General features: G+C 46.4%; 1 protein-coding gene across 2 annotated transcripts; it reads left to right on the forward strand.

Annotated features, from left to right (window-relative positions):
• The first annotated feature begins 1,434 nt into the window (after positions 1-1,434).
• SRP9 (signal recognition particle 9) lies at positions 1,435-11,575 on the forward strand. Of its 2 annotated transcripts, none has more exons than XM_040967972.1 (3): positions 1,435-1,618; positions 6,627-6,695; positions 10,350-11,575. In XM_040967972.1, the coding sequence occupies exons 1-3, from the start codon at positions 1,547-1,549 to the stop codon at positions 10,467-10,469; spliced, it is 261 nt and encodes an 86-aa protein (XP_040823906.1). In that variant the 5' UTR covers positions 1,435-1,546; the 3' UTR covers positions 10,470-11,575. The 2 variants fall into 2 exon arrangements, with proteins under 2 accessions (XP_040823906.1, XP_040823907.1); XM_040967973.1 differs by lacking the exon at positions 10,350-11,575 and adding an exon at positions 10,171-10,342.
• Positions 11,576-19,611: the final 8,036 nt, after the last annotated feature.

Consider the following 19,611-nt stretch of genomic DNA (forward strand, 5'->3'; position numbering starts at 1 on the left):
GGATGAATGAAGGCAGAGGGAAGCATGGGGCTTTGGCTTGTTCAGGCTCTGCTCCAACCATGCAGCCTCCATACTGTCACTAGCTCTAGTTTTGAAAAGTCTAAATGAATCACATGGCTTCCCTTTGTGCCCAACAGCTTCAGCTGTGCCCTTGACGGCCCCGTCCAGGGCAGAGCCCAGCACCAGTCTGTGGAGTGGCATGCGTGTGCCAGCTTTGGTGTATTTACCACCTGGAAAGGAACGTTGCCTGGGTGCAGCATCTCTGGGGCCACAGGTGCTTCTGAATTCTCAGTCCATGGGAGTCTGCAGAGGTCACACGAGGCACGTGCTGCCGTGTTGCCATGCAGAGAGTCTGGGCTATGCCCTGTCATCAGGTATGCCTAGGAGGACGGTGACCAGGCAATTTCACTTGCGGTCAGGTTCAGTTTCCCCTGACGGAGTCACCAAGATGCTTTTTGGAATTGTGATGAGGCTCACGGACCACCCTGACAGGTTCAAATGAGACACGTGCAGCGGGGTGGGTGGGGTGTGGGGGGGTTTGGGGGTGTGAGGACAGCAGGACTAACCACAACGGCGGTGGAGGCGCTGCTCTTCTTGAGCAGAAGTGCATCTGCTTGTTTCTGCCATTGCGTCAGCAATTCCTAAAAGACATTCTCGGGTGACGTTTTGTACCTGCAGTTCCACAGCTTGAAGACTGCATCTGATTGTACCACCTGAGTCCTCTGGCACCTGATGGTACCACCTGAGTCCTCTGGCTCTCTTAGGGGTCCGGATGACGGGACTGTCACCGCGGAAATCAGTGGTAAGCTCAGCGAGGCAAGGCCTCGGTCTGTCTTTTCTTTTTAAAGATTTATCTTATTTTATTGGAACAGTAGATGTACAGAGGGAGAGACAGAGAGAAAGCCCTTTCACCCGCTAGTTCACTCCCCAAATGACCACAACGGCCAGAGCTGAGCTGATTCCAAGCCAAGAGCTTCTTCTGGGTCTCCCACGGGGGTGCAGTGGCTACCGTGCCGAGCCCTGCTCTTGTCTTAGGGGCTCCCCTATCCCCAACACCCACCCTCATTCCTCTTCACCTCTGTGAGCTTTGCCCCAAGCCAGTCACGAAAGTGATCATGGCTCCTTGTTGCGCCACCGATCCACGTTACATAAAGTTTCCGGTTACACTCGTGCTGTGTCTTCCCCAATCCGTCCAGTGCCCGTGACGGATGGACCTGTCCATTCCTTCCTCTGGGGCGCACGAAGTCACCCCAGAGGGACGGACGCCGCTCCTCCAGTGCTGCAGGGGACGCTGTGGCCGCCGCCACCGCCTCCCCGCTCGCCAACATCCCGGGGCTCCACCCCCTGCCTGGCAGCATCCCTGCTGTCCATTGGGCGAGCGAGGTCAGCGTTGCCCAATGGGGCGAGGCGTTGGTGCGAGGAGGCGCTACCACCATCTTGGGCGGCTGGTACGGTGCAGCGGCCGGAGGTCCCGAGAGCAGGTGGGCAGGCGGGCGCAGCCTGCGGTCCCCGCGGCTTGCTTCTCTCTCTTCCCCGATCCACTACCATGCCTCAGTACCAGACATGGGAGGAGTTCAGCCGCGCGGCCGAGAAGCTCTACCTTGCTGACCCCATGAAGGTAAGTGACCGGCGGGACTGCGTCCGCCACCACACCTGGTCAGGGTGTCCTCCCTGTCGTCCGCCACCGCATCCCCTGGTCAGGGTGTCTTCCTTGCCGTCCGCCACTGCACCCCCTGGTCAGGGTGTCCTCCCTGCCGTCCGCCACCGCACCTCCTGGTCAGGGTGTCCTCCCTGCCGTCCGCCACCGCACCTCCTGGTCAGGGTGTCCTTGCTGTCCGCTCGTCCTCCCGGAGACTCTTCAGCACTCGCGAGGAGGTGCCGGGATTGAGCGGAGGACGGTCGTTGCTGCTTCACTGAGCCGGCTGTCCAGCGAGGCCCTGGTCGGACAGTCAGGGTCATTTCAGTCCCCCGCAGCCCCTGAGCTTCCCCGCCGCTCAGTTGGGCTACGTGTCTCAGCCCGGGGCTCCTCCCCGCCGCGACTCGGGCTTCCTGTCCCTTCCTCCTCCACGCTTCTTCCTACGTGGGCGCAGCGTCCCTAGGTCTTCAGGCCATTAAGTAGGGAGCTGAATGGGAAGTGGAGCAGCCAGCACACGTACTGGCACCCATATGGGATCGGGGTTAGCCTCTTGAACCATGGCGCCAGCCCCTGTTTGTATTTTGAAGAGTGAAACGGAGCTTGCTGTAAAGAAAAACGACGAGAGTACGCCTGACAGCAGGCGGGCATCCCAGTGGAGCACCGAGGGCTGGTCTGATGCCCTCGTGGTCCTCCTTGTAGCTCAGTCCTGTCCTTTGTGTCCCAGTCACGTGGGGGTGGGACACAGGGGTGGGCTTCAGCCCAGAAAGAGCTGGTGTTGGAGGCTGCTGCTGATCCACCCACGTCACAAAGCTGCTCCTCAGAGCAGAAAAAACTCGTGGCATTTGGTACATCTGGCTTCCTGGGTGAGACCTGTACGGATGGGCTGGAGCCCTGGAGCTGTGTGCCCCCTCTTCCACGTGCTCACCGCCAGCAGCAACAGACTGCAGCAAGCTTTGTTGATATTAGGATTAACTATAGGCTTCAACCCACAGAAAGGCCTTGGTAAGTTGCAAGAAGTTATGGAACCTTAGTCCATGAAATGACTTATCATCATTTCAGCTTCACTCATTTAGTGCTGTTCACGGAAGTGATGTGTTGGGTTGTTTTGAAATTGAGCAATTTATGACCCGAAAGAGAAGCAGCTGAGGCATGAACCAGCACCCCTGTGGGATGCCAGCCCTGTGATGCCGCTGCGTCATACCTCCTGTTTGTTTCTTCATGCAGGCTGTAAACCATGAGAACATACAGGACTTTTGTCCAGAAGTACATGATACAAACTAAAAAGTATTTGAAAAGGCAGGTAAAGGGGCCCGGCGGCGTGGCCTAGCAGCTAAAGTCCTCACCTTGAATGCGCCGGGATCCCATATGGTCACCGGTTCTAATCCCAGTGGCTCCACTTCCCATCCAGCTCCCAGCTTCTGGCCTGGGAAAGCAGTTGAGGACGGCCCAAAGCTTTGGGACCCTGCAACCATGTGGGAGACCCGGAAGAAGTTCCTGGCTCCTGGCTTTGGATCGGCATAGCATAGGCCATTGCGCTCACTTGGGAAGTGAATCATCGGACGGAAGATTTTCCTCTCTGTCTCTCCTCCTCTCTGTATATCTGACTTTGTAATAAATAAATAAATCTTAAAAAAAGAAAAAAGAAAAGGCAGGTAAAAATATAAAGCTTGTGTAAGAGTGGCTATATTTTTGGTTTATTTATTTTTATTTCTGAGAGAGAGATTTTCCATCCTCAGTGGGGGGTTTGTTTTTATTTGAAAGACAGATTTATATATAGAGAGAGGAAAGACAGATCTTCCATCCCCGGGTTCACTCCCCACATAGCCATTATGTCGAGCTGAACTGATCCAAAGCCAGGACCCTGAGCTTCTGGGTCTCCCTCATGGGTACAGGGGCCCAGGAACCCAGGCCGTCCTCCACTGCCTTCCCAGGCCATGCAGAGGGCTGGATCAGAAGTGGAGCAGCTGGCTCACAAACCAGCGTCCATATGGGATGCCAGCACCACAGGCAGAGGCTTTATGTACTATGCCATGGCACCGCCATGCTGTCCCATCCCCTCTAGGAGTAGTTTAAAAATGTGATAGTAGGGCACAGTGTGGTAGCCTAGTGGCTAAAGCCTCACCTTGTATATGCCAGGATTCCACATGGGTTCGTGTCCCAGCAGCCCTGCTTCCCATTCTGCTCTCTGCTTGTGGCCTGGGAATGCAGCCAAAGACGGCCCAAAGCCTTGAGACCCTGCACCTGCCTGGGAGACCTGAAAGAGGCTCTGGGCTTCTGGCTTCGGATCGGCGCACTTCCAGCCATTGAAGCTGCTTAGGGATTGAATCCCTGGACGGAAGATCTTCCTCTCTGTATATCTGACTTTGCAATAAAAATAAATCTTATTTTAAAAAGAAAAAATTGTGATAGTAATGTAGGAAGATGAAAAAATGATGGAGCATCATGGTGAACAGAGCATGCCCAACCAGAGGAGGCCTTTTTAGTTCTTTACCTAGACAGCATTGCAGTGGCCTAAAAACTTTTGCATCATAAACTTGTCTTACTAGGAGAGGAGATGAGTAAGGAGGGTGACTGGACTTTGAATTGTGTTGAGTGCCTTCAATAGGCCAGGCATGTTACAGGTAGTGTTTTTGTGTTGTGGCCTGGGAAAGCAGTCGCGGATGGCCCAGAGCCTTGGGACCCTGCACCCATGTGGGAGACCCGGAAGAGGCTCCTGGCTTTGGATTGGCGCAGCTCCAGCTGTTGCAGTAGCCTGGGGAATGAATCAGCAGATGGAAGATCTTCCTCTCTGTATATCTAACTTTCCAATTAAAAAAAAAAATCTTTTAAAAATATGTATGTACATAAAGTAAGTAAGCAAAGAGTATCTTGACTGCCTGACTGAAATACTAAACCTTGAAAGCATTTTTGCAGCATGACACTCCATAAGAATTATTCTAGTTTTGGAAAAGTATGTGATGGAGATTTTTCAAGGCCCAGTTCTGCTTTTATATAATAAAACATCATGTATTGCCTTCCTAATAAGGGCATAATTTTGGTGGATACTTTGTGCTATATTTACCTTCTGAGATCTGTGGAAAGTATGAACTGGACCACAGTAGGTTCCCAAGGCATGGATTTTTGCTTTTTATTTATTTTAGACAGAGCCTCACCTGCTAGTTCAATCCCTAATACTGCAACAGCCATGGCTGGGCCAAGCTGAAACTGGGAGCTGGGAACTCAATTCAGATCTTCTGGGTGGGTGGGGTGGGACCCAAGTGTTTGAGCCATCACCTGCTGCCTCCCAGGGTGCATATAACACTGAAATAAAAGCAATTATTTTTATATTTGAAAGACAGAGAAGGATCTTTGCTGTGTAGGTTCACTCCTGGAATCCCGACAACAGCTGGGTTGGGCCTAACTGAAGCTCGAAGGCAAGAACTCAGTCCTGGTCTTCCACATGGGTGGTAGGAGCTAAGTCACGTGAGCCAGCACCACTGCCTCCCAGGGCTTGGGTTAGCCAGAAGCAGGTCAGAGGCAGGGCGATCCGATCTGGAGGTGAGTGTCCCAAGCTATGTCTTTACTGCCACACCACATGCTTCCCCAGGAACAGCAACGAAGCACAGCTGCAGGTGGAGCCCAGCCATTCAGACGTGGGTGCAGGCCACCCAGGCGGGGTCTTCACTGCTTTGACCAAATGTCCTCTTCTGGTCCTTGACATGTATATATAAGGGTTATTATTTTGTGTGAAAGAGTAACAGAGTGGCAGAGAGCTCTGCCATGTGCTAGCTCACTCCCCAAATACCCACAATAGCCAGGCCAGGCCAAAGCCGGGAGCTGGAAACTCCACTCCGGTTTCCTCTGCGGGGAGCAGGGATGTGCCTCTTCCAGGCTGTGATCACAAATAGATGGGACTCCATCGTAGGCACTGGAGTATTGGGGCGTAGACATCCCAGTCAGCAGCTTAACCTGCCTTGCTACAAGACCTGCCCCTCACCTGGGCTTTTTAATTAACCAATTCTGCTCACTTTCCCCCTTCTTTTCCTGTTCCTGCTGTGTGACTAGGGTGTTGGTATGTAATCTTACTGTCAGCAATGCCAAGTCACTTTATGGTCTCTGGAGACATTCCCTGAGCATGTATATGCTTGGGATATTTTCAGTACATCTCTGTTCTCACAGACTGCAAATAAGATGAGCTATCTCTTGTTACGCTGGCATCCCATGTTGGCATTAGTTCCTGTCTGCACCGCTACTTTTTTTTAGTTTATTTTATTTTTACTAGAAAGGCAGATAATATTTATGGAAGGAAGGAGAGACTGAAAGATCTTTCATCCACTGATTCATTCTCCAAATAGCCACAACAACCAGAACCGATCTGATCCGAAGCCAGGAGCTTCCTCCATGTCTCCCAAGCAGGTGCAGGGTCCCAAGGACTTGGGCCATCCTCAACAGCTTTCCCAGAGGATAAGTTAGGGAGCTGGAAAGGAAGTAGGGCAGCTGGAACATGAACTAGCACCCATATGGGATCCCAGCGCCTGCAAGGAAAGGATTTAGCCACTAAGCCATGATGCTAGGCCCACCTTCCACTTCCAGTCCAGCTCCCCGTTAATGGCCTGGGAAAGCATAGGAAGATGACCCAAATGCTTGGTCCCTGCTACCTACATGGGATTCCCAGATAGAGCCTTGGGTTCCTGGGTTTCTGGGTTCCTGGGTTTCTGGGTTCAAACTGATCCAGCTCTTGACTGTTACAGGCATTTGGGAAGTGAACCAGTGGATGGAAGATCTCCCTCTTTCATTCTGTGTCACTCTGCCTTTTGAATAAATAAATAAATCTTAAAAAGTTGTAGTAAACTGAAAGTGGCTTGTTTAAAAAACAACCGTCATTTCCATGAAAATGTCTTCAGCTGTTTTGGGTGTTTATGCTAAAACTGTCCTTTTCAGCCCACCCAAATTATTTATGAGAAATGTCATGTATCTTCACTGATGCTGAATATGTATTTTCATTTTTTAGGCACGTGTGGTTCTCAAATATAGACATTCTGATGGGAGTTTGTGTATTAAAGTGACAGATGATTTAGTTGTAAGTATACATTTTGATTTGTTGCATGCTTTCAAATTTGCATTAAACTTTATTTCATATTATTTAGAATTTATGCAGATTATCTGTTAGGGTGCTCATTTTGCATTTCATTCCAAGAAGAACCTCATTCTAGAGGCTCCTTTTATGGACACCAAGGAAACAGTTTGCTTCGTTAATCAGTATGTGACTGCCTTTTAGTGATGGCTGTCAGACTCGGGGGAAGAGCAGTATGGAGAGCACAGCCCGAGGTCAGCAGGGCAGGGGCTCCCTTCTGATGTCCAAGGAGGGAAGCATGCCCTACCGTCGTGAGCCCTGGACGGCCAGTGTGTCTCCCCTCCTCTGTCCGCCCTTGTTGCTCGCTCACCTCCCGTTCATGCCCTGACCCCTACCACCTGGTCTCTGCATGCGCCTTTGCACAGAAACATGCTCGTACCCTCTTTTTTTATTATTATTATTTTTTGGTAGGATTTGTGTATTTATTTGACAGATAGAGTGACAGAGAAAGAGGAAGACAGAAAGATCTTCTATTTGCTGGTTCACTCCCCCGCCACCCGCCCCAAAAAGCCACAATGGCTGGATTTAGACCAAGCCAAAGCCAGGAAGCCAGAATTTAATCTGGGTCTCCCACATGGATGCAGAGGCCCAGGCATTTGGGTCCCTCCTTCTGCTCTCTCGGGTATGATAGCAGGGAACTGTATTAGAAGTGGAGAAGCCAGAACTCAAACGGACTCTCAGGAGTATTTGGCAGTTGCAGCTCCTTTTCATCTTGACTTTATTTTTCTGTTATTTGTTTCATTCTTCGCTAGTTATTTCCTGGATGTGCCCCTATAAATGTTTGTTGCCCCAGGCTTCTGACCTCTGTTGTCTTGTCATGCTGCTTCTGAAGTGGTCCAGTCACGTCCAGGATCCCTATGCTTTTGTCTACTTGCATATCTTTATGTTGGCCTCATGTTTTTATTGACTTCCTGACTTGTTCAGAGTTGAGCCTTTCTGTCTCCAGGCTGGCCTGTCCCGTGTGGAGTTGATCTTGCCTCTCAAGTCTGGCCCTTCTGGGCAGCGTTTGGGTGCAGGTCACCAACCTGCTGACAACCCCGAGCAGTGGTTCTGATCTTTCCTTTCCCTCATCTCACGTCCCCCAGGCCTTCCCTTGAGAAACGGATCCCTGGTACTGCACACCTATGTGTGCTGGGGATTTGGAATTCCTCTAAGGAACTGTCCATCCTCACTGTTCCTCGGCTTTAGAACTGCATCGTTTGCCTGTACTGTTTGCTGGTCTCCTGTGTCCCTGTTTCCCGTCCCTTCTCAGGCCAGAGTGATTTCTGAAAGTGCAGGTTTGTTGACAAGCCTGTCAAGTCCACCGTCATAGCCCCTATAGTGTCTGTCTTTTCTGATGACCTAAAAGTTCCTTTGGTGAACCGAGCTGTTAGGGCTGAATGCTTGGGCATGTTATCTATGCTGTGTGCTGGGTCTCATCCTCAGCAGACGAGGACAGCCCAAAGCCTTGGGACCTGCACCCACTTGGGAGACCCAAAGAAAGTTCTTGGCTCCTGGCTTCAGATCGGCTCAGCTCTGGATTTTGTAGCCATCTAAGGAATGAACCATCAGATGGAAGATTTTTCCGTCTCTCCTTTCCATAGATCTGATCTGCCTTTTCAATAAAAATAAACGTATCTCTAATTTTTTTTAAGATTTATTTATTTCTATTGGAAAGTCAGATATACAGAGAGAAGAGAGGAAGATCTTCCATCCGCTGATTTTGACTTTTTATCATCTCATGTGAGCATAATTTTAAGCTGACTCTACAACTAATACCTAATATTGTCTTCTGTGGGGCTAGCGTCTTTTCTGTTGGGAAAATGCAGTGGAAGGGTTCACATATCCTCTCCCAGCACGTGTGTGTTCTAAAAACTGAGTGACAGGTGTGGCACACCACACAAATTTGAGTGGTTTCTGGATAAAACTTTTTGAAATTAGTTGACTTTAAATGAATAAATTCAGAATAGTTGGGCATAAGGTTGAATTCTAAGGGTTTTTTTTTTAAGTTGCTGACTCTTTTAAAGCATTGTTAACTCTTGTTGCTTAAAACTTGTGAACTGTTAAGATTAAAGAAAAATGGATTTAAAAATAAGACAAGGATTACCAGCTGTAAGATATTTTTGAAGCTTGTAGAATACGTAGTTTTATGACATTGTAAGCAAAAGTCCTTTTTAAAAACACGTACTTATTTAATTAGTTGAAAGGCATTGTTAACGGAGGGAACGATACATGTCTTCTGCTGGCTTATTCCCCAAATGGCTGCAGTGGCCAAGGCTGAGCCAGGCGCGTCTCAGCAGCCCAGGCACTTAGGCCGTCGTCTACTGCTTTCCCAGATGCATTAGCAGAGAGCTGGAGCAAAAGTAGAGCAACTAGGGCTTGAACTTTTTCTTCATGTGGGATGCCAACGCTGCAGGTGGCTTAAACTGCTGAACCACAAAACCAGCCTCTCTAAGTGGATCTTAACTATCTAATGATTTTAACTTAAATTTGTTAGTATGAGAAAAAAAATTTTTTTTGAAGCTTCAGAGATTAAACATATCATTAATGCCCCAATTCACAAATAGAAAAAGGGAATCCTGAAGTTTCTTTTTTTCCCCTCAGTTACTTGTAACTAGGTCCCCAGAAAAAATAGCCTGCTTTTCAGCTTTGAGTTCTCCTCAGATATCAGCAGAATTTAGTATATTATTTAGCTGTTCATTTTTTTAAAAGATTTATTTATTTTTATTACAAAGTCAGATATACAGAGAGGCGGAGAAATAAGAGAGGAAGATCTTCCGTTTGATTCACTCCACAAGTGAGCGCAAAGGCTGGTGCTGTGCCAATCCAAAGCCAAGAGCCAGAACTTCCTCCAGGTTTCCCACACGGGTGCAGGATCCCAAAGCATTGGGCCATCCTTGACTGCTTTCCCAGGCCACAAGCAGCAGGGAGCTGGATGGGAAGTGAAGAGGCCGGGATTAGAACCGGCGCCCACATGGGATCCTGGTACATTCAAGGTGAGGATTTTAGCTGCTAGGCCACAGTGCAGGGCCCTTAGCTGCTCATTTTTTTAAAAAAAAAATTATTTTTTATTGGAAAGACAGATATACAGAAAGAAGGAAGCCTGAGAGGAAGATCTTCCATCCACAGATTCAATCCCCAAAAGTGGCCACAACGCCCAGAGCTGAGCCAATCCAAAGCCAGAAGCCAGGAGCTTCATCCGAGTCTCCCACGTGGGTGCAGGGTCCCAAGGCTTTGAGCCTTCCTGGACTGCTTTCCCAGGCCAGAAGCTGGGAGCTGGATGGGAAGTGGGGCTGCTGGGGATAGAACGGTGCCCACATGGGATACCAGAGAGTTCAAGGCAAGGACTATTTAGCCTCTAGGCTACTCCGTGGGGCCTTAGCTGATGGGGGTGGGGGTTAGGTGGTCTGATGAAGTTGACTCAGTGTTTGTTCCACAACAGTAGCAGGTAAAATCCTGTAACTGAAGAATGAAGTTGCTGGAGGCTTGGAAACTTGAATGCAGTTCCCCTGTAGGACTCCAGAGAGTCGTGGCAGAAAGGACTGGAGTTGTTACTCACTTATGTTTCCTACACTGCCAATATTTAGCATTACTTAAAGTGTAATTTTAAAATTTCAACAGTGTTTGGTGTATAGAACAGACCAAGCTCAAGATGTAAAGAAGATTGAGAAATTCCACAGTCAACTAATGCGGCTCATGGTAGCCAAGGAATCCCGCAGTGTTGCCATGGAAACGGACTAAATGGTTTGAACTGAAGACTGTTATGTTCTTGGGAAGTAAACATCTTTGGGATTTGAGAAAGTGTTGGGACTGAAAACACTTCATATAATAAGCAACTGTGAGCTATTCAAAGGAGAGAGCATTGTTTGTACTGTTTTTTGGGGGGTTTTAAAATGTTTACTTTAGAGAGTGAGGAAGGTAAATACTTTCAATTAGAAAGCCTTTATTTATTTTTGGAAATTGAACAAGAAATGCATCTGTCTTAGAATCTTCTTCCAGATTATTTGATGCTGGGTGAAATATAATTATTTCTGCAGTCAGTTTGTATCAGTTGTTTTAAAATGAAATATCAAGAAAAGCAGGTTCTTCCTTAAACTTAGTTCTTGTATCTTTAAAAGAAAATTAAATGTAACCTTTTTGCTATTATATTTCTTTTGGTGCATACTGTTTGTGCTGTTGATGACCGTTAGCTATAAAATATGGTAACTGGAATTAACTATGCACAGTAGTATGTCTGATTATGTAGTGTAGTTTCAGTTATATCTAAAAGTAATTATGAGTAACAAGTATACCTTAATCTTTCCAAGTTGAAACTGTATTTTTGGATGTGAGGGATTTGAGTATCTTCTTCAACTTAGTAAATAGTGACTTTCAATCCTGATTTCAAGTGACCAAAAGCAGCAGCAGTTGTTTGTGTGCGCAGAATGAGAATCACTATAGTAGACTGAAACCACTGAATATTTACAGAAATATTCACTGCGTATCTCCCATCTGTAGTTTCTCAGAAGGTCAAAGGATTATCTGAACCCTTAAAGCTTTGTGTACCTCTGACTCTACCCATTTCCTTGCCTCACTTAACCAAGGTGTCAGGACTGACACACTGTTAGGTTTTCCAGTAAGCCAGAAGTATGACGTTATTTGATGTTTACCTTATATTTGTAACCTGGTGTTTCCACCTAAATGTAATGTTCTTATGCTGATCTCTTGAGAGCAGACTGAAGGCACTACATTAAAATATTTTTTTATACAAATAATGTTGATCTACATTTCGTTGTGGAAAGTTCTACTGGCCAATATGAATTTTGGCATGTTTCAAGGGTTGGTAAATAAAATACTACTTTAATGTGTATTGTTTCCGTTTAAATTTTTAACTTCTCAAGAATCACTGTTTCATTACCTGGGGTGTACTTTGTTCATTTAATCTGAAATACACCTAATATTGAAAGTAATTTTTTATTTTGTTTCTCAGTATGTTTTTATTGCATAAATTTTCTGAGCTGTGTATCCATGGCAAGGTTATTTTCTTGAATTAGATAACAGCAAGTAAGTGAATTTTTTGTCCATAGGTTCCTTCTCCTGGATTAATATGGTTGCTGAGACTTTTTCTCTCATTTAGATTTTTTTTTAAATATATTTTTAATTTTTATTGGAAAGGAAGATTTGCAGAGAAGAGAGACATAGATGAAGATCGTCATCCTGTGGTTCACTCTCCAAATGGATAAAATAGCCAGAGCTAAGCAGATCCGAAGCCAGGAGCTTCTTCCGGGTCTGCCATGTGGGTACAGGGTCCCAAGGCATTGGGCCGTCCTCTGCTGCTTTCCCAGGCCACAAGCAGGGAGCTGGATGAGAACTGGAGCATCTGGGACACAAATCAGTGCCCAAATGGGATCTCAGCACCTGGAGGCGGAGGGTTAACAGTATGAGCTAATGAGCCTGCTGCCAGAGAGATCTTACATCCCAGGACCCCAGTCACTTGAATCAGTGCTATCTGCAGGTTCTACATGACCAAGAAGATGGAATTAGGAATCATAGTTGGGTATGGAGCCAAGGGACTCTCATAGGGCACAGGCATCTCAGCCCAGCATTTCAACTGCTGTGCTACATGGCTTTAGCATTAGGGACATTTCTAAGTCTGCATTTTCTTCTCTGCAGATTAGGCCAACAGTTGCATTACAGGATTGTTAAGGTTAAATGGCCTGATGCATTTTAAGATTTTAGCACATGGGCTGGTGCTGTTGTGTATAAAAGCTGCCGACTGCAGCACTTGCCTCCCATAAAGGCACTGGTTCAACTCCCAGCTGCTCCAGTTCTGATCTAACTCCCTGTTACTGTGCCTGGAAGAGCAGTTGGACCACTACATCAGTGTGGGAAATGGGGATGAAGCTGCTGCCTTCAGCCTGGTCTATCCCTGACTGTTATGGCCAGTTGGGAAATAATCCAGAGAATGAAAGATTTCTCTGCCCTTCCCTCTAACTCTGCTCTTCAAATAAAACAAAACTTTAAAAATAATAATAATAATTAGTGTGGCTGGTGATGTGCTATGGTAGGTTATGCTTCTGGCTGCAATGTCAGTATCCCATAAGGCTTCCAGTTTGAATCCAAGCTGCTCCATTTCCTGTCCCACTCCCTGCCAATGTTCATGGGAAAGCAGTGAAAGATCGTCCAAGTCTTTGGGCCCCTGCTCCCAAGTGGGAGTTGTGCAAGAGGCTCCCGGCTTCAGATCAGCTAGTTCTGGCCGTTGGGGCCAATTAGGGAGTGAACCAGCATAGGAAAGATGCTGCTCTGTCATCTCTATCTATAAATCTACCTTTCAAACGAGAATAAATGAATCTTTTTTTAAAAAGTAGCTGTGCTAACACCGGCCGTTGCACTCACTTGGGGAGTGAATCATCGGAGGGAAGATCTTCCCCCCCTTTCTCCTCCTCTCTATATATCTGACTTTGTAATAAAAATAAAATAAATCTTTTTTTTAAAAAAGCAGTGCCTAGGACTTAGTAAATCTCAAACTATTTATTCCTCACTACTGTTAAGATTACTGTTTTTAGGGGGAAAGATAAAAGTAATTCTGTTTTCTCATGGCTTTCTATTTTTGAAGATTCATTTGCTTATTCATTTGAAAGACAATGTCACAGAGAGGGGGCAGAAAGAGAGATTCTGTGTTTGCCAGTTTACTCTCCAGATAGCCCTAACCGCCGGCTCTGCGCCATGCTGAAGCCGGGAGCAGGAACTCCATGCTGATCGCCACGTGGGTGCCCAGGACCCAAGCACTAGAGCCATCTCCCTCTGCCTTCCCAGGCACATCTGCAGGAAGCTGGATCGGTGTTGGAGCAGCCAGGAATCTGATATGGGATGCTGACGTCAGGAGCAATGGCTTCACCCACAGTGCTGACCCCTCATGATGTAACAGAACTAGTGATGATATACCTGTCTCTAAAATACCATGTACGTGATCAAATCCCTAATCGTCATATGGTCTGACTGTTGCTGGGCTGTGTGCCCTGAGTCCTGTATCAGGAAGTAATACTGTATGCTGTAATCATACTTATTTTAAGCTGACTTTTGAAATGCATTTAATTTAAAAATGCACTCATCTTGGAATCCATTTAACTTTGCTGTTAGGCTGTATATATGAATTGTTTTGAAGTGTTGACTTCTGTCTGTCGGAGATTTTTTTAGCTGGCCAACTTTTTTTTTTTTTTTTTAACTGCTAATGTGTTTCTTCAGCATTCTTGTGGAAACAAGAACAAAATGACCAATTGCGTTCAAGACATGGTCACGATGCAGTGCCCATTGCAGACCCATAGAGGGCTCACGAGGCCCTTTAGCGCTGGTGGCAAATGGCCACCATGTGCTGTTAGCAGACTTGTTACTTCCTTCAAGTGACCTTGTCCTACATGCTATTGTGTTGTTGAATATGGCCCTCGAGATCCTGGGAGCGTGGTCACAGATCTCAAAGAAGCTGGGGAGGAGCTGACCCATGGGGGCGGTTAGTGTAAGGCCGTTTAAGAGAAGTACCAGAATTGAGGGAGCACTAATGTATGGAAGGGAGCATGCTCCTTTCTGTGGATGTTGGAAAAGTTAGAGTTGTGAATCCTTCTCTTGGCTTGCATAAAACAAGTAATCTACATAAGATCTAAAACTTCCAGGTGGAAGATCTTTTGTCAGATCAGCTATCACCTAACAGATACCTATTTAAATTACCTTGCCCTCTTTACCTTGTACTTTTACATGTGCAGGTTCCTCGATGCTGGGAATTCTACTTAGCTTGTGAGCTGATTGGCTGGTTGGTAGCATTATAAGCAAGTAGAGGTGGTAACTACAAGTGTTCTTGATTGTAAAAATGATTAGCACAGGTACATGTGTGCGATTGGCATTCTTCTAAAATGCTATCCCCAGGGCATTTTGTGTTCTTGCCTCCAGCCCTTTAGTCTCCCAGTGGATTTGAAATCTGTTTATCTTGGAGTTAATAATACTTTCATAATTGTGGGTACCAGTTACTTTTGAGAATCTAGCCCTAATACCAAACCTGCAGAGTCTGGCGCAGTCAGTGACCTTTAACTTGTCTCTGCTAAAGAATGTATTGGGCTGAATGAGGAGTTTTCAGAGAAGAGAAATGGGGTAGGAGTCCCTTGGTTCGGCAAGAATGCAGAAAAAGATTAAGGAAAGGAGCAGAAGGAAAGAGCTGGCTGCTGGAACTGACCCACAGTCTGGAATTTAGAATAATGAACATTTTTAAAAGATTTATTTTTATTGGAAAGGCAGATATACAGAGAGCAGAGACAGAGGAAGATCTTCCGTCTGATGATTCACTCCCCAAGTGAGCGCAACGGCCGATGCTATGCTGATCCGAAGCCAGGAGCCTCTTCCGGGTCTCCCACGCGGGTGCAGGGTCCCAAAGGTTTGGGCCGTCCTTGACTGCCTTCCCAGGCCACAGGCAGGGAGCTGGATGGGAAGCGGGGCCGCCAGGATTAGAACCGGTGCCCATATGGAATCCCGGGCATGCAAGGCAAGGACTTTAACCAGTGCACCATCGTGCCAGGCCCCAGAATAGTGCGATTTGAACCAGCACTCAGAATATCATCCTGCCAGGTGGCAGTCTAACCATGTTGCTGCCTCCCCCAAGACTTAAGTATCTTGTATGTGGTCCCACTGCACCCTCTCAATACAGTTAATAATCAAAATTCTGACTACATTAGTAATGTCTACATAATTATGAATATATAAATCTTGTGCACTACACAGCCAAGCCATGTATGTGTCTTTGCTACAGTCTCTTTCTTAAGCAAATTTTTATTTTTTCTGTAATCATCTTCTTTGCTTATTTTTCTATATACTTCTCCTTAGTTTTTTCCCCCAAATGTGCCATCAGAACCAAACCCACAAACGTCTTTGTAGTACCATGCTGGCTTCATTCTGCCTCCCAGCAGGTGTACAAGGTTGTCAGCTTTGTGTCTCCTTTTCAGCACTTGATATTATCTGTTGGTTTGCTGGTAGCCATCCTAACAGCTGCTACCTGATATCATAGTGCTTTTGACTTTTTTTCCTAATGATTTATAAAGTTGAACATACTTTCATGTTTGTTGAGCATTTTCTTTTCTCTTGAAAATATCTACCCAAGTCCTTTACCCATTTTAGAAACAGGGTGTTTGTTTTTATGTTGTAATCCTCTTGTTTTAACCTCACTGTCAAGGCTTATTTTCCACACAAGCTAACAAGTAAACCTGTTACTGTTTTGTGGATGATGGCCAAAGAAACGAGACTGTTAGGTCAGTGACAAAAACAAAAGCCAAACTACCGCTACCTGCAGCAACACAAATAGGGCTAGGGAGGGGGCGATGTGCAATTTAGAAAATAAGAGACAGATACAGATAAAGGCTACGAAAGCAAAGCCAGAGACAAGTTCTCTGAGAAAGGAGGCTGACCTGAAAGCTCTCTGTCTCAGACTTTCATTAAACTGGTTGGGGAGTTAAATGATAGGATTTGATGTGGCATAAACACCCCATATTGATATTAACCAGCCAGTGCTTGATGAATCAGGAAACAACAGTATCAGTTGCTAGGAAGTCAGTATGTGACTGTCTCAGGGATCTCCTGAAACATACAGCCCTGTGTGCCCTTTAACTGTTGCCTTAATTGCAGGACCCCTGTCCACAGGCCTCAACCTTGGTCTCAAATTGTGGCCCACTTGCAGACCATTGCCTGCAGTTTGACCTCGGTCTCCAGCACTAACAGCCTTTGAACTCAAGATTCTAGATATAGTCTGTCCTTCTCCTTATCAAGTCACACTTAATTTTTGAAAACTACATGTGCACAAACCTTCATGTTTCTGTTGGTTCTCTTGCCACATCCTTCAAGATTGCTTGCTGCAAACCCAGCTCTGAGAAATGACCTTGGCAAAGAGTCAGGGAATGCAAGTCAGAACCTTAGTGTGGCGGCACACTGGGATCCACTGCGGACTGCCAGTTCCAGCATCTACCTGTACTCTGCCTTCAGGTGTTTCTGATAACCTCTGGATCCTGAAACTGTGTGTGTGTGTGTGAATAAATACACTGAATCAAATTTCAGAAATGATGTCCATTCCTCTTTAAATATATCAACATTTATGTGTATGTGTGTGTGTGTATGTCTGTTTAGTTTTATTTGAAAGGCAGATTTACAGAGAGGAGAGACAGATCTTCCGTCCGCTGATTCATTCCCCAAATGGCTTGCTACCGCTGAGTTGATCCAAAGCTAGGAGCTTCTTCCAGGTCTCCCACGTGGGTGCAGGGTCCCAAGGCTTTGGGTCATCCTCTGCTGTTTTCCCAGGCCACAAGCAGGGAACTGGCTGGGAAATAGAGCAGCCAGAACACAAACAGTGCTTCCAGTTGGAGGATAAGCCACTGTGCTACCCCCCATCAATATAATGTTACAGAATCAAGAATATTCATATAAAGAAACAATGGAGCTTTCAAAATCAAGTTATTTAACATAGTGCTATTACTTAATTATCTTCTTAGAATCACCCCAATTGTGCCAATAAGAATTTTTCTGGGAGCTGTTATGTTTTTAGCCTAGAATCCAGTCTAGAACAAAGTTGCAGTTCATTTTCATGATGGTTGCGTCTCCTTTCAGCAGAAGCACTGAACGTGTCCTTGTCTGTTAGGACACTGACATTTCTGAAGGGTGAAGGCCAGCTGGTTTTTAGGATGTTACTTCATTTGGGGGGTTTTCCTCAAGACTATGTTCATATTGTTTGTTTCGGGTGTATGAGTGCTGCAGGTGTGTAGGGGCTGAGCCAGCAGTTGGTAGTTCTCTTTCCGTCTCCCTCCCCACAAAGTAAATAAATAAATAACTTTTTTGAAAAAGTGTTTGTTTTGGTGAGTAAGAAATTGATCTATACTTTTTTTTTTAGATTTACTTATTTTTATTGGAAAGTCAGTATACAGATAGGAGGAAAGACAGAGAGGAAGATTTGTCTGATGATTCACTCCCCAAGTAACCACAACTGCCAGAGCTGAGCCAATCCGAAGCCAGGAGCTTCTTCCGGGTCTCCCATGCTTGTTCAGGGTCCCAAGGCTTTGGGCCGTCCTCAAATGTTTTCCCAGGTTACAAGCAGGGAGCTGGATGAGAAACAGGCCACTGCTACATGAACCAGCACCCATATGGGATCCTGGTGTGGATAAGTTGAGGACTTTAGCCACTACCCTGATCTACATTTTTTTATCAAGTTGTCCCCAACACATATTTTATTCTGCCCTCTGTACTTTGGAGCTTTCCAGAAGTTTACATGGAGGAACAGCCTCCTTGTTTAAAAAAAAAAGAAAAAAAAATGACTCAGATCACACTATTCCCACTCCTTAAACCTTGGCTTCTGATCAAAAGCAGTAAGATATGTGTGGGTTTTGCCCAGTTGCATTGAACTCTGACTTATTTGTGCATTGATTGTAAGTTGTGTTTTGCAGTATTTTGCCCTGCCTTAGATTTTAGAGTCTGATGCTCAGTGGATGATTAACCCCGAAGAGGGCACTAGGGTACAAGTGAAGTTGCTCTCTCAGGGCCATGTTTCTTTTAACAAAAGTCACACAGTGCTATTTACACATAATTCACATGCCAGAAAACTTAGGAGCTTCAAGTTTGTTGAATGGATTTTAGTATCACCAGTTACCTAGCTTTAGAATATTCTCATAATCACTGCATTTTAGGAGTAACAAAATTGAGCCCTCTGGCCAGCACATTGCCTCAATTGGCTAAATCCTCACCTTGCATGTGCTGGGATCCCATGTGGGCTCCAGTTCTAATCCCAGTGGCCCCACTTCCTAGCCAGCTCTCTGCCTGTGGCCTGGGAAAGTAGTGGAGAATGGCCCAAGTCCTAGGGACCCTGCACCTGCACAGGAGATCCAGAAGAAGCTCCTGGCTCCTGACTGGTTTGACTCAGCTCTGGCTGTTGTGTCCATTTGGGGAGTGAAACAGCGGATGGAAGCTGTTTCTGTCTCTGTAAATCTCATCTACCTTTCCAATAAAAATAAATCATTTTTTAAAAATGAGTCCTCTTGGCTTGGCATTACGGCACACAGTTTCAACTGCCACTGCGCCATCTCACATGAGCACAAATTTGAGTAGTGGCTGCTCCACTTCCGATGTGCCTGGGACAGCAGCCGCAGATGTCCCACTCTGGGCATCCTGCAAGGCATGTGGGAGACGCTAATGGGGTGCCAGGCCCCTGGCTTCTACCTGGCCTACTCTTCTGGGGAGTTAATCAGAAAGTAAAGCTTTACTGGTGAAGGGATCACAGGCAGAACTTCCGTTGAAGCGTTTGAGGAGTGGGAGGGCAGCTCTGCCCAACTGCAAGTTTGGAAGAAGCACGGGGATGCCACAGACTGCTTGGCCTGGGAAGGCTTGGGCGGGAGGGGTTGGAGTTAGGCAAGAGGAAAGATTTGGAGGTGAGAGGAGTTGTGTTTGCTGGCAGGAAAGCGCCTCTCAGTGAAGATAGGATACGCAGCAGGGTTGAAGGGTAAGGGTGGAAACAAGCCAAGGTCTCCCACAACAAGCCCTGCGCACAGGGCCTCTTAACTGTGGTCTGTCCACTTTATCTTGGTGTTTATTATTGAAACAGCTGCGGTTCTGAGTGCGTGGGAGGTGGGAAGGGCAAGTTGGCACGGTAAAGAAGTCGTAGCTGAGCCATGTGGGTCCCGGGATTGGCACTGTTACAGATGCCAAGATCATGGGCGACCTTGGGTTTGGGGACGCGAGGGGATATACACAGCGGCCCTGACCTCTCGGGCTCTGTTGGAAGACAGATGGTTGCTTTTAAATCTCCCAAAATGTCACGGAACAACCCCTTTATAAGTTACGAAGACACACAGAAAGCTTGAGCGTTTGCTTTTTCGATTCAGCTGACCACGGT

The sequence above is a fragment of the Ochotona curzoniae genome, unplaced genomic scaffold, assembly GCF_017591425.1.
Source record: "Ochotona curzoniae isolate NIBS_2020 unplaced genomic scaffold, NIBS_Ocur_1.0 scaffold_4683, whole genome shotgun sequence".
Lineage (NCBI taxonomy): Eukaryota > Metazoa > Chordata > Mammalia > Lagomorpha > Ochotonidae > Ochotona > Ochotona curzoniae.